This window comes from Monodon monoceros, unplaced genomic scaffold (genome assembly GCF_005190385.1).
Source record: "Monodon monoceros isolate NGI ecotype Baffin Bay Population unplaced genomic scaffold, NGI_Narwhal_1 Super_Scaffold_13, whole genome shotgun sequence".
Lineage (NCBI taxonomy): Eukaryota > Metazoa > Chordata > Mammalia > Artiodactyla > Monodontidae > Monodon > Monodon monoceros.
Genome location: NW_021703769.1, coordinates 49,542,899 through 49,555,886, shown reverse-complemented (window position 1 = coordinate 49,555,886; position 12,988 = coordinate 49,542,899). Strand labels below are relative to the sequence as shown.

The 12,988-nt window shown below is 53.6% G+C and overlaps 1 protein-coding gene across 7 annotated transcripts in view; it reads left to right on the top strand.

Annotated features, from left to right (window-relative positions):
• IFT140 (intraflagellar transport 140) overlaps positions 1–12,927 on the top strand; it is a 70,196-nt gene extending 57,269 nt beyond the window's left edge. For 2 of the 7 annotated variants that reach the window (XM_029219984.1, XM_029219981.1), the window contains exons 19-28: positions 102–292; positions 582–677; positions 877–1,009; positions 1,085–1,228; positions 1,588–1,977; positions 4,970–5,176; positions 5,356–5,568; positions 5,640–5,806; positions 7,133–7,274; positions 12,290–12,927. In XM_029219984.1, the coding sequence (XP_029075817.1) occupies positions 102–292; positions 582–677; positions 877–1,009; positions 1,085–1,228; positions 1,588–1,977; positions 4,970–5,176; positions 5,356–5,568; positions 5,640–5,806; positions 7,133–7,274; positions 12,290–12,496 (1,890 nt within the window). In that variant the 3' untranslated portion in view covers positions 12,497–12,927. Of the gene's footprint in view, positions 1–101; positions 293–581; positions 678–876; positions 1,010–1,084; positions 1,229–1,587; positions 4,283–4,969; positions 5,177–5,355; positions 5,569–5,639; positions 5,807–7,132; positions 7,275–12,289 lie in introns of those variants that run through there. The other 5 variants (XM_029219983.1, XM_029219982.1, XM_029219980.1 and 2 more) reach the window with 5 other exon arrangements.
• Positions 12,928–12,988: the final 61 nt, after the last annotated feature.

Sequence of the window (12,988 nt, the reverse complement as noted above, 5' to 3'; positions counted from 1 at the left end):
ATGGCCTGGCCGCCCTGCCACCTGCCACGGTGGATCCCTGGTGACTTTTCGCTGCCGTTGGGGGCATCGTCGGCGCCAACAGGCACACTTCCTTCCCTCAGGAGGACGCGGAGCATCTGTACAAGAAATGCGGGCGCTACGACCTCCTCAATAGGCTCCTGCAGGCAGAGGGCCAGTGGCAGAGGGCCATTGAGCTGGCTGAGCGACACGACCGTGTGCACCTGCGCACCACTTACTACAATTACGCCCGGCACCTGGAGGCCAGCGGGGACTGCAGCCTGGCCCTCAGCTAGTGAGCACGGGCGGGCAGCCAGGACCTCTTGCCTCTGCTGCCCCAGTGAGGGGGCCTCGGAGGTTCTCAGAGGAAGATCCGGACCAGCACCATCTCGGTGGGAGGGCTTTGGGGGGGCCTGAGCTCTGTGCTTTAGGAGGACCTGCCAGGCTCTGGGTCTCTAGGCTGCAGCGCTGGTCGGGCCTGTGCCCCCCGGACAGTGCTAGTGGTGGAGCTCTTAGTCGGGTGCACAGGCCATTGAGCTGCAAGCTGAACCAGGGAGTGAGCGGCGCTTTCTCTTCTCCCGCAGCTACGAGAAATCAGACACGCACCGCTTCGAGGTGCCACGGATGCTGGCAGAGGACCTGCAGGCCCTGGAGCTATACATCAACAAGATGAAGGACAAGTGAGTGGCTGGGCCTGGGAGGTCTTCCCCCCAGAGCCTCACACGTGAGCTGGTCCCCAGGGCACCGGGCGGGGGCCTCCCCCAGGGACCTCACTCGGGCTCATCCGCCCAGCGTCCATGTCTCCTGGCTGCTGGTGTGGGACCCAGGGCTCACTTCGGCGGGAGAGGGGCCTGAGGGAGCACATGCGGCTCCTCGCAGGACCCTGTGGAGGTGGTGGGCCCAGTACCTGGAGAGCCAGGCCGAGATGGATGCCGCACTTCGCTACTATGAGCTGGCGCACGACTACTTCTCTCTGGTCCGCGTTTACTGCTTCCAGGGCAACATCCAGAAGGTAGGAGCCCCGGAGGGAGGCGGGCTGCTTGGCAGAGGAGGCTGCACGCAAAACCCCTGTCCCTGGTGTCTCTAGGCCGCAGAGATAGCCAGCGAGACCGGGAACTGGGCGGCCTCCTACCACCTGGCCCGCCAGTACGAGAGCCAGGACGAGGTGCGGCAGGCCGTGCACTTCTACACACGCGCCCAGGCCTTCAACAATGCCATCCGCCTCTGTAAGGTGCATGCCCAGCCCCTGCCAGCGCCTCCGGGTGGGGGAGGCTGCTTCCCACCTTCTGTTGAGAGAGTTTCAAACAGAAAGTTGGAGACTCATGTCGTGAGTGTCATACCCCTACCCAGGTAGGTGTCTACGTCTCACGCCTCACTCTGCCCAAGTGCGCTCGGGGACGCTCCCTGCTATCCAGGCTCCTGAGCAGCAGGGAGGCTGTTCACGCCTCGTACTCAGTAGATCTACCTAGGAGGCCATTGGACGCTTTGCATCCATAAAAGTGTTCCAGCCCAGGGTCCCACTTCAAGAAAAGTCGAAAAGGCGGAGAGCCCTCATGTCAGGTAGTTCCCCAACGTTCTGTGCTCCCACAGGAGCACGGCCTGGATGACCAGCTTATGAATTTGGCCCTGCTGAGCTCCCCCAAGGACATGATCGAGGCCGCACGCTACTACGAGGAGAAGGGCGAGCAGATGGACCAGGCGGTCATGCTGTACCACAAGGTGAGGCCACCCGCTCCAGGCCCCGGGCACAGTGGGGCGCCCAGACGGTGCTGCTCAGAGCTCCCCCGCTGTCCACAGGCCGGCCACTTCTCCAAGGCCCTGGAGCTGGCCTTCGCCACACAGCAGTTTGTGGCCCTGCAGCTTGTGGCAGAGGACCTGGACGAGAAGTCAGACCCCGCCCTCCTGGCCCGCTGCTCCGATTTCTTCCTGGAGCACAGTCAGTACGAGAAGGCGGTGGAGCTGCTGCTGGCCGCCAAGAAGGTACGGGCCCTGCGGGCAGGCGGCCACCCTCACCAACCACGCTCACCAGGAAGGCCAGGCCGGCCTGTGCGGGACTCGCCGCCTGTTTCCAGTCATAGCTAAGGAGTCCACTTTCTTCTGTGTGTGTGTTGTAAAGAGCACATAACGTGAAAGTTACCATCTTAGGGGCTTTTGAGTGTACAACTCAGTGGTGTTAAGCACATTCACGTGTTCGTGCAGCCGATCTCCAAGACCCTACTGGTCTCACAGAACTCAAACTCTTCCGGCCCCTGGCACGCGCCCTCCGCCTTTCTGTCTCTCTGAGCGTGAGTCTAGGGACGTGTGTCAGTGGAGTCGCTTGTCTTTGCGACTGGCTTTTCGCCCGAGCATAGCGTCCCCCAGGCCGTCCACGCTGCAGCGTGTGTTGGAAGGTCCCTGCTGTTAGAGACTGAACCATATCCCTCTGCACGGACAGACCACACCTGGCTTGTCCAGCATCCACAGGTGGACGTTCGGGTTGCTTCTACCCTTTTTTTTTGGCCACACCAGCACAGCTTGTGGGATCTTAGTTCGCCAACTAGGGATGGAACCTGGGCCCTCGGCAGTGAGAGCGCAGCGTCCTAACCGCCAGGGAATTCTCTCTACCTTTTGACCGTTGTGAATGAGCATGAATGTGCGAACATCTCTTCAAGACCCTGCTTTCAGTTCTTTGGGGAATTTACCCAGAGAGGGAAGTGCTGGGTCACATGATAACTCTGCTCTAACATTCTGTGGAACCGCCACACTGTTTCCACGGCGGCTGAACCATTTGATGCTCCCACCAGCAGAGCACCAGGGTCCCAGTTTCTCCACATCCTCCGCAACACTCCATCTTCTAGTTTCTGATAGTAGCCGTCTTAATGGGTATGTGCACTAATCTTCCTTAAGGAGAAAAATTCCCCTTGATGGAAACTGAATGGAGATATAGAAAATGGTTAGTCACCCAGAATCAGCCTGTCCTAATTGGAAGATCTTTTTTCCTGCAGCCAGAATCACGCTTGCAGTGTGGTCTCTCATTATGAGTGATAGGAGAATTCCTGAGCAAGTGAAAAGGCACACACACCACGTACTTGGTTAGAGAGACCTACTGACTGGCCTCCCCTAAGGCCGCTTCAGACTGACTCTGACCCCAGGAAAAATACCACAGGGCTTCCTCTAGTTAGATGAGTGGATTCTGTAGTTTTACAGTGAAAACCAGATAAGCCAGAAGAGCCGAGAAAAATCTGGAAAGAAGAGTATAGCAAGAGGTGATTAAACCTCCCAGATCATAAACTATATCAGTGCTAGAATAATTGGGGTTTAGTGCGTGATCGGGCCTATAGATCAGTAGGAAATACTAGAAAATCCAGAAATAGAGCCACATACGGATGCACATTTACATGTGGTGGAGGAGCATCTCACAACAGTGGGGATGAGCCCTTCGGTGAATGTGGTTGACACAGCCAGGTGGCCACTTGGGAAAAGTGAAGTTAAACCCGTCTCATCTGCTGCGTCTGAGGAAACTGCAGGCAGGTCAGAGATCTAAGTGCATAGGGAGGCGGCCCAGTGCCACCAGAAGCCACATGTGTCTCGTATGACCTTGAAGGAGGGAAGGCATTTTCTAAATACAACTCAAAACCCAACAGCCATAGTGGGAAAGACTGATCAATTTGACCAAATACAAATTTGAAAATAGCACATGGAAAACACAGCATAAACAAAGCAAAGATGAATAATAAAATGGGAAAAAATGTATTCTACCTATATCCCGAAAGGCCAATCTTCTTAATATGTATAGAGTTTCTATAAACCAATAAGAAATCTCCCAACAACTCAAGAGGAAGGACAAAGAATATGGTCAGTTTGTTTTAAAAAAAGGAAATCTGGATGGTTCCTGAATGTCCGATACACAGACTCACTCATATCAGGGGAATACAGATCAGACGTGAGGAGATGCCATTGTTTGTGAATTAGGCTAGTAAAGTAAAAAGGCTAGAAAACCCGCCAGATTGTAGTGGGAAACAGTTGTGCTCAGGCTGCGGGTAGGAACATGGCAGTGGCGCCTGCCACAGGTGACAAGCACATCTTCCTTGGTCCAGTGCTTCCTATCGTCAGCAGTCATGCTAACAACACACTTATACACGAGTGAGTGGCATAGGCACAAGGACCTCCGCACCTGCAGGACCACCCCTCTGAGTCTGGGCAGGATGCCCTGCAGGTTCCCAGCACAGCCGTCAGCAGGGCAAATCATCTCCAAGATATAGTTCTTTTTCTTCCCAAGACACATTCTTTTTTATTAATCCACAATGGGCTGTTTTATTTATTTTTTTAAATTTATTTTATTTATTTTATTTTTGGCTGCGTTGAGTCTTCGTTGTTGTGCACGGTGTTTCTCTAGTTGGGCGAGCGGGGGCTACTCTTCGTTGCGGTGCGCAGGCTTCTCATTACGGTGTCTTTGTTGCGGAGCATGGGCCTAGGCGCACGGGCTTCAGTAGTTGTGGCTCGCGGGCTCTAGAGCGCTCGGGCTTCAGTAGTTGCAGTGCGTGGTCTCAGTAGTTGTGGCGCACGGGCTTAGTTGCTCCACGGCGTGTGGGATCTTCCCGGACCAGGGCTCGATCCCATGTCCCCTGCATTGGCAGGCAGATTCTTAACCACTGAGCCACCAGGGAAGCCCCCCAAGACACGTTCTTAAGTGAAGAATATATAATTTTTCTAGAATTTTTAAGGAAAGTTAATTAAATTAATTAAACTCCTTACTTTGAAAAGAATTATAGAAGAAAATTAGTTTCTGGTCTCCTTTTCCTCCCATAACGAATATAACTTCCTTTTGGGCTGCACGTTTCCTTGGTTGCCTCTAGAGTATCAATAGCAAGAGAAGGTCACGTGCCCCCACCTGGCCGCACTGTTCCCCCCACCCCCACCCCAGGAGGCGGGGAGGTGTGGCTCTCCCCCAGGCCACAGGTGACTGCCCCTTGGTTTCTGTGGCCCTTCCCAGTATCACGAAGCCCTGCAGCTCTGCCTGGAGCAGAACTTGACCATCACTGAGGAGATGGCTGAAAAGATGACGGTGTCCAAGGACTGCAAGGAGCTGTCTGAAGAGTCCCGGCGTGAGCTGCTGGAGCAGATTGCCAGCTGCTGCATGCGCCAGGGCAACTACCACCTGGCCACCAAGAAGTACACGCAGGCAGGGGACAGGCTGAAGGTGAGTGCGGCCCGGCGCATGGGTGCCCTGTGGGATGAGCTTCTGGGCAGGGTTCCGAGGGCGCCTGCCAAGACTTTGCAGCCCAGAGCTCGCTTGTCCTGAAGACACACCTGCAGCATCGGGCGGGAGCTCTGTCCACCTTGCCAGGAAGGGGCCAGCCCGGCTCTTTCTCTGTCCAGGCCATGAGAGCACTGCTCAAGTCTGGGGACACTGAGAAAATTGTGTTCTTTGCTGGCGTCTCGAGGCAAAAGGAGATCTACATCATGGCAGCCAACTACCTGCAGTCCCTGGACTGGCGGAAGGACCCGGAGATCATGAAGAGCATCATCAGCTTCTACACCAAGGGCCGGGCCCTGGACCTCCTGGCCGGCTTCTACGATGCCTGTGCCCAGGTACCGACCCCCCACTTCCAGGGGCCCCGGGTGGATGGAGGACCCATGGGCCCTGACGCCTCCTCCTGCAGGTAGAGATCGACGAGTACCAGAACTACGACAAGGCCCACGGGGCACTGACTGAGGCCTACAAGTGCCTGTCCAAGGCCAAGGCCAGGAGCCCACTGGACCAGGAGGCCAGGCTGGCGCAGCTGCAGAGCAAAATGGCACTGGTGAAGCGCTTCATGCAGGCCCACAGGTGCGTCAGCCGTGGGGCAGCACGGCACTTCCAGTGGACATTCTTCTAAGGAACTCCTTGGACAGCTGGATGGGAAGGGCAGGGTGTGCCGTTGCTCTGTGCACGTCGGGGCTCCTCTGGTTCCTGCAGAACCAGGCCGACTCTTGGGAGGTTGTTCCAGAAACAGCCGAGACCTTTGAGGGAGGAAAGTGGTGGTCGGGGGAGGCAGGTTGGTGTCAGGAGAGGCTGTGTCTGAGGGGAGCCCGGGGCCTGCTCAGGTGCGTGCAGGGGTCCAGCAGGTGGTTCTGGGGAGGGGGCCCGTGGGGTGGAGGCTCGGGCAGCACGCCGCCTGTTTTAGGACAGGCCACAAGTCCAAATGTGTCTGGGGTCTTAGTTTTTACTTACTGGCAGCTAGTCCAGTGCTTCCAAGACCCTTGTGTGGACAGCAGGGCTCAGCTTCTGCCAAACCAATGAAAGCACTTTGCTTATCTGAGAAGAGGCTTTCCAAAGACTTCCAAAAACATTTTGAATGCTGTTTATGGAGTGGGGCTCTTTGAAGGGTGCTCCCGCACTCAGATGTGTAGCTTCAGGAACGTCAGGGCTGCAGGAGGGAGGGGGCTTAGCCACAGGGCAGGGTGCTTGGACAGAGGGAGGGGAATGCGGGGGCCAGAGGGCCAGCCTGTGGGGGACTCACAGGGCCTCCTGGTCCCACCCCCACCTGCACGCACCGCACCAGGCACTGCGGAGACCCTGGGCGTCACTGCGTTGGCCTTTGCCTGGGCTGCCCTCCCTGACGCTTCCCCACAGTGACGCACCCCCTCCATGCCCTCGCCTCTCTGCCCCAGGTCACCCTCCAGGCTGCTCCCTGGGCGGGACTGGCATTGACAGGCTGTGCCCTCCAGAGTCTAGTGCAGCACCAGTACCAGCCCTGCAAGCGGTCAATACGTTTTGTTAAAACAAATTAGTGAATTTATGAATTGACTCAATAAAGAATTAATTTAGTTCACGGGAATTACCTTCTCAAAAGCTGCATCCTTGGGCTTCCCTGGTGGCGCAGTGGTTGAGAGTCTGCCTGCCGATGCAGGGGACACAGGTTCGTGCCCCGGTCCGGGAAGATCCCACATGCCGCGGGGCGGCTGGGCCCGTGAGCCATGGCCGCTGAGCCTGCGCGTCCGGAGCCTGTGCTCCGCAACGGGAGAGGCCACCACAGTGAGAGGCCCGCGTACCGCAAAAAAACAAAAACAAAACAAACAAAAAAGCTGCATCCTCCAGGCCGAGAGCCTGCCCTAACCCCTGACGTGTAGCCGTGCCCTGGGTTGGGGCTCAGAATGTCCCTGCTCCCAGCAGGACATACACCGAGGACCCCAAGGAGTCGGTCAGGCAGTGCAAGCTGCTCCTGGAGGAGCCGGACCTGGACAGCACCGTCCGCGTCGGGGACGTATACGGCTTCCTGGTTGAACACCACGTGCAGATGGAGGACCTGCAGACGGTGAGGCCGCACCTGGGGCTGATGGGGTTGCGGGGTGATGGGGGTATCCCGGCTGCAGAGCCCCCTGCGGAGCTCGCAGTGGGGGAGGCACCTCCCCACGTTTTGATTTTCTTTCTGACTTTTCAGCCTTTCTTATTTTGAAATGATTTCAAACTGAGAAGTTACAAGAATAATAGAACCCAACCCTTTACCAGATTCATTTTTTTTAACATTTTGCCACATTTATGTATTCATTCTATGTTTTAAATTTTCTATTTTATACATAAAATGGGTATTTTCTGAGCCATTTGACAGGCACAGACATCCTTTCCTGTCCCTTCACTCCTCAGTTTGCTAATAACACTTGGGGTGCCCACCTCCTGGAGTTGAGAAAGTGTATGTAAGATGGGTGTCACTTCCTTAAATGTAGGATAGAATGTGTAAGTGAACCCACTGGTCCTGGAGCTTTCTTTGTGGAAGGGTTTTGATAATTCAGTTTAACAGAGCAGTTCTCAAACATTTTGGTCTTGGGACCCCTTTACGCTGGGGAAGTTATTGAGGACCCTAAGAGCTTTATGTGGGTTATATCTACCAATATTTACTGTATTAGAAAATAAGCTAATAAATTTGTAAAATATTTGTTAATTTACTTAAAAATAAAATAAACCCACTACATGGTAACATAAGTAACATTTTCATTTAAAAGAACTATTTTTCAAAACAAAGACATTTAGTGAGAAAAGTAACTTTTACATTGTTGCAAATCTCTTTAATGTCTGACGTAATACAGGACAGCCAGACTCTCCATGTCTGCTTCTGCATTCAATGTGGTAAAATAAGTTTTCACTGAAATACGAAATCTGTGATGAAAACCCAGCTTCACCCCAATGTGTAGGTGAGAAGGGGAGGACCTTGTAGCAGCCCTGTCAAGTATTCGCAGGTCTTAGACACCACACCACACTCCACAAGTGGTGTTTCCTAAGTTAGTTGCAATGAGCAATCTGAAACCATGTCAGCATGCTTTTTGTACTTGTTACCTTAAAACCCATTGGTCTACCTTCCATCTTTTACATATACATGATTTTGTAACATCATGGTGGTCGTTTGGAAAATACTGGTTCACTGGGTTGTGCAAATGTCAAAACATTTCATTACACACAAGAAATGCTGTTGGCTAACATCCCCAGCGATCTCATCAGGAAAGTCCAAGTGTTGGGTGGACATGCAGCTGGTGGTGGCTGCAATGTAGGTGGGTGTGTGGTGGTGTCTCACTGTGGTTGTAACACACCTTGTCTGTGTGGCTGGTGGCGAGCCCCTGCTCAGGTCCCCTCCTGCAAGTGCTCACACTGCCCCTTGCTTCACTGGGTGTTTGTCTTCTTATTGAGTGTGGCCTGGACGTTGTCTGCATCAGATGTGCGAGCTGCCGTGTTTTCTCCCCGTCTGTAGGGTGTTCCCTTTCATCCCTTGCCCTCCCCCTCCTTCTGGACTCCAGCCACTTGTATATATTGGCCCCTGGCTCAACTCATTCTTTTTCCCAGAATTTTTCCTATTTTCATTTGGGGCGGTTGCTTTGCTGTTGCTGCAAGTTGACTGTCTTCCTTCTGCAGAGTCCGCTCTGCTATTGCTCCTTCCGTAGTTTCACCTCCAGTGGGTCTGAACCGGCTCTCCTCCCTCCATCTCCTGTGTCTCTTTATTCTGCTTTTTCCTCTGCCTTACTGAGCACATGAAATATTTACTACTGTAAAGTCCTCAGCTCCATGTCAATTCTGGTTGTCCCTATTGGTCGATTCTTCTCTTTGTTATGACGTTCATATTTTCCTGCTTTGCAGGTCTGCAATTATTTATTGGATTCCAGACACTGTAAATGTTTTAGGTTGTCAAGTGCTGGAGTCTGTGTGTGTGTTCTTTTCAGTATTGTTGAGTTTTCTCCTGGGATAAGGGTAAGTTACTTGGAAACAAATTTGATCCTTTTGTGACTGTATTTGGGAAATCTGTAATTATTTTTCCTTCAAATATTTTTTTTCTGCCTTATTCTCTCTTTCTGGGCCTCCAGTTAAGTGTTAGGCCTTTTCATATTAAGTGGATACACATTTGTAATTGATGTTCATTGTTATTAATCTTTTCTTCCTATTACTTGAATTAGGTAACATAACTATTTTCAAATATACTGACTCTCTCTGGCTATCTTCAATCCGCTGTTAACCTGTCCAGCAGATTTTTCATTTTAGATTTTGTATTTTTCTGTTCTAGAATTTACACTTAGTTCTTTTTTTTTAGTTTTCTGTTAAAATTTCCTATTTGTTGATTAAGAATGAACACTTTATACTCCTGAGCATAGTTGTAATTGCTGCTCCAAAGTCTGTGCCACTAATTCAAACATCTAGACATGTTGAGTTGGTCTCCATTATTTGTCTTTTCTCTTGAGTATAGGTCAGGTTTTCCTGTTTCTTTTTATGTCCAGCAGTTTTTTGTATCCCGGACATTGTGGATAACACATTGTAGAGACCCTGGCTTCTGCTGTCTTCTTTCTGTCTTGCTTTCCTTAGGCAGCCATCTTTGTTGAGCTCGGAGTGTAAGCCCCTCCACCGTGGTGGACAGCAGGGCTCTCTGCTCAGTACGTGGCTTTGCTCAGGCTCCTTGGCATGTGGCCAGTCCCCACCACATGCAGAGTCAGGGTCAAGCAGAGGTCAGGGCAGAGCCCACACTCGGAATCTGTCTGCTCCACAACTGTCTTCACCATTTCCTCACATGCCAGCTGCTGTGGTGGATGCAGTTCTGATTCTGGTTCTTTTGGCCAGTTTCTTTGTGCCTTTTACTTCCCCCAGTGGCCCTGACTGGGCCTCCCCGAGGCAGAAGTTACAAGCAGAAAACTCACCCAAGTGTCGGCTCCCCCTGCCCACCTGCCCACGGTTGTTCTCCAGAGCCTTTTGCATTTTGCCCAGTTTGTCCTTGTTGTTTGGGAGGGGGGCTGGTCTAATGTGAGTTACCCTGCCCTCCCCAGAAGCCTCTGTCCTTGTTCTTTTTGGTCTTAGTCCTCTGAAACCAGCAGCAGAACCCCACCTGGCTGCATTTTCCCTTCATGTTTTAAAGGACAGCACACAGACTGTGCTATAGTCCACGTGCTCTGCCCACGGCCTGTCCCTCGCAGGTAGTTCCTGGTGAGGCTGCAGTGACCCCGAGGGACCCCCGCTTTCCTTTCCCAAGTGCTGGCAAACCCAGGATTGACAACTCATTCAGAAGCGTTGCCAGTGGGCCAGGCTGGCCTCACGGGGCACAGTTCCCAGATTCCCAGGAAAGCCAAGCGTCCGTGGCCCAGGTCTGGGGGGTCAGCACCATGAACTCAGACTTCCCAGCCAACTTGCTCACATCCTCCCGGCCCTGCCACTTCCACTCACCGACCCCTTTTGTTGTTGGGGAAACAGCTCTAAAGTGAATCCCAACAGGTTCCCTCTTTTTTGGAGAATAAAACAAAAGTGGACTGCAGAGATGCTCAGACCACTGAATCCTCAAAATTAACAGAAAAATCACATTTCAAGTATTTCACCAAATTCTTTGTTGTCTCAAGCCTTGTTTGAAGCCCGTAGGATTTAGTAACTTTAAATTTTAAAAAATCTATAAATAAATTGAGAAAGGATAGGCCTGCATGAGTTTCTTCCCCGGGTGGGGGCAGGGGACACAGAAGCCCCCACTGCTGCTCCAGGGTCTCCCTGTCCCTGGGACGTCCCTCCCGCTCGGTCCTCATGGCCCCATCCTGAGTCCAATCCTGACAGACTGCCGACCCTCCTTCTGGAGACGCTGCTTCCCTTGCCCCCAGTGCGCCTGGCTGTGTCGTTCCTCGCCCCCAGGTGTTCTCTCTGGCTTCCCCACCGACTCCCACCCCCTCCCCTCTGCGTAGGCTCCCCAACCCAAACCCCACGGCTGCCCAACTCCCTCTACGCTTGCTGGGCCGGGCTTCTCACCGAAGCGCCCAGTGGCCTGGCTTGGTCCTCCCTTGTACCTGTGTCCTGTGTGCCCAGCACGGCTCACAGCTGGCCCTCAGCAGACACCGAGGGGCGTCCCTGGTGCCTGGATGTCTCCTTCCATCGTTGGAGGGCTCCTGGGCACTTGCACGCTGCATCCCCCATCCCTCCAAACACCCTATTTTATCTTTATGATCTTTATTGTTTATATCAGAGTTATATCTGTCTGAAATAAGATCACTCTAAAATTTTATCATCTTTAAGAAATGCTAAGATGTGATTATTTCCTCATAAAGTCAAAAAGCTCCTGGAAATTTTGTTCATATTCTGAATTGATACTCAGTGTACCTGTAGAAGCCACGTGAGGCCCTGTTCCAGCTCCTTGTGCTTGCACATGACCCTCCCTGTGGGTGAGCAGGTGGAGCAGGTGTAAGGAGGTGTGGGTGGGTGCAGGCAGGTGGAGCAGGTGTAAGCACACCCGTCCTGCCTCAGACCCCACCCCGAGCTGCTGTGCGGCCCCCATGCCCCCCACACACACATATTCCCACTGGTAGGACCAGAGGAAGTCCTACAGGAAAACCACTGACAATCCCATAGTTCACCAGCCCCGGGCCAAGGACCACGCACACATGAGACTCACTAACCACAGGCCAATTAACTGGGGTAAATTGGAGGCCTGGTCAAAATACACAAGACAAACCATTTGTATGTTGCTGCCGGCCCTCTGGCCCAACAAGCACACACCCCAGAGTGAATGAAACAAACGGTAGACATGAATCCATCCTTTCCTCGAGGTCTCCCTGTGTGTATCCAGGGTGGGCGGACCCTCTGGGATGTGGTCCCCAGACACACAGGGTCCTGGTAACAGGCTGCCCATGGGACTCCCTGGGGGAGCTCACAGCACCGGCCACCGGAGCCTGAGCCTCGCTGTCCGCAGATGCCACCAACGCTTGGGAAGGCCGGGAGGCCACCGAGCCCCTTTACCAAAGGTGTCCCTCCCCTGTTCACTCTGCCCCCGGGCTGGGCCCCTTGTTCCCACTGTGCGCTGACCGGTCACGGCTGTTGTGTGTGACCCAGGCCTACGAGTACCTGGAGGAGATGCGGAAGAGAGTGCCCTCCACCAACGTGTCGTACTATGTGAGCCAGCGCACTGTGGACGCCGTGCACCAGGGCCTGGGCATCCCTCTGATGTGCACCATGCCGGAGCAGATGCGCCACAACAACATGGAGGATCACAAGGAGATGGACGAGGAGGTGATGGAGGAGGTGGAGGATGGCCCCTGAGGGCCTGCCGCTGCCCAGGCTCTTCTGGGACTTGCCAGTCATTATCAGTAGCAGGAGCCTGATGTTCTTGGTGAAAGTTTTGTGTCTGAGTCCGTAGGCAGAGCTGTGGGAAAATGCGCTAGCCTCCGAGGGGCATCAGGGGGAGGGTCTCTAAGCCACCCCTTCTGAGTCCCTGACCACTGCAGGGTTTTGTTTTAGCCCCTTGGCAGTCAAGGGAGTTGGTTCATTTTTCCCATGACATTCCCCCAAGTACAGGGTGTAAAGCCTAAGAAACTGAGGGTGTCCCCATATTCCCGCCCCCCCCCCCTCCTGGCACCCACACAGGTTGCCCAGCAGTGCATCTGACTGGTTCCCGCAGGACACCCCGTCCTGACCACAGGGAGACAACGGTTGGCACTGGGCTGCATCGGGAGGCTCTGTCCATCTAGGCCACGCCCTTCGTCACCAGCTCCCACCATAAGGGGCCATCAGGGACAGCACCATGATGGGGGC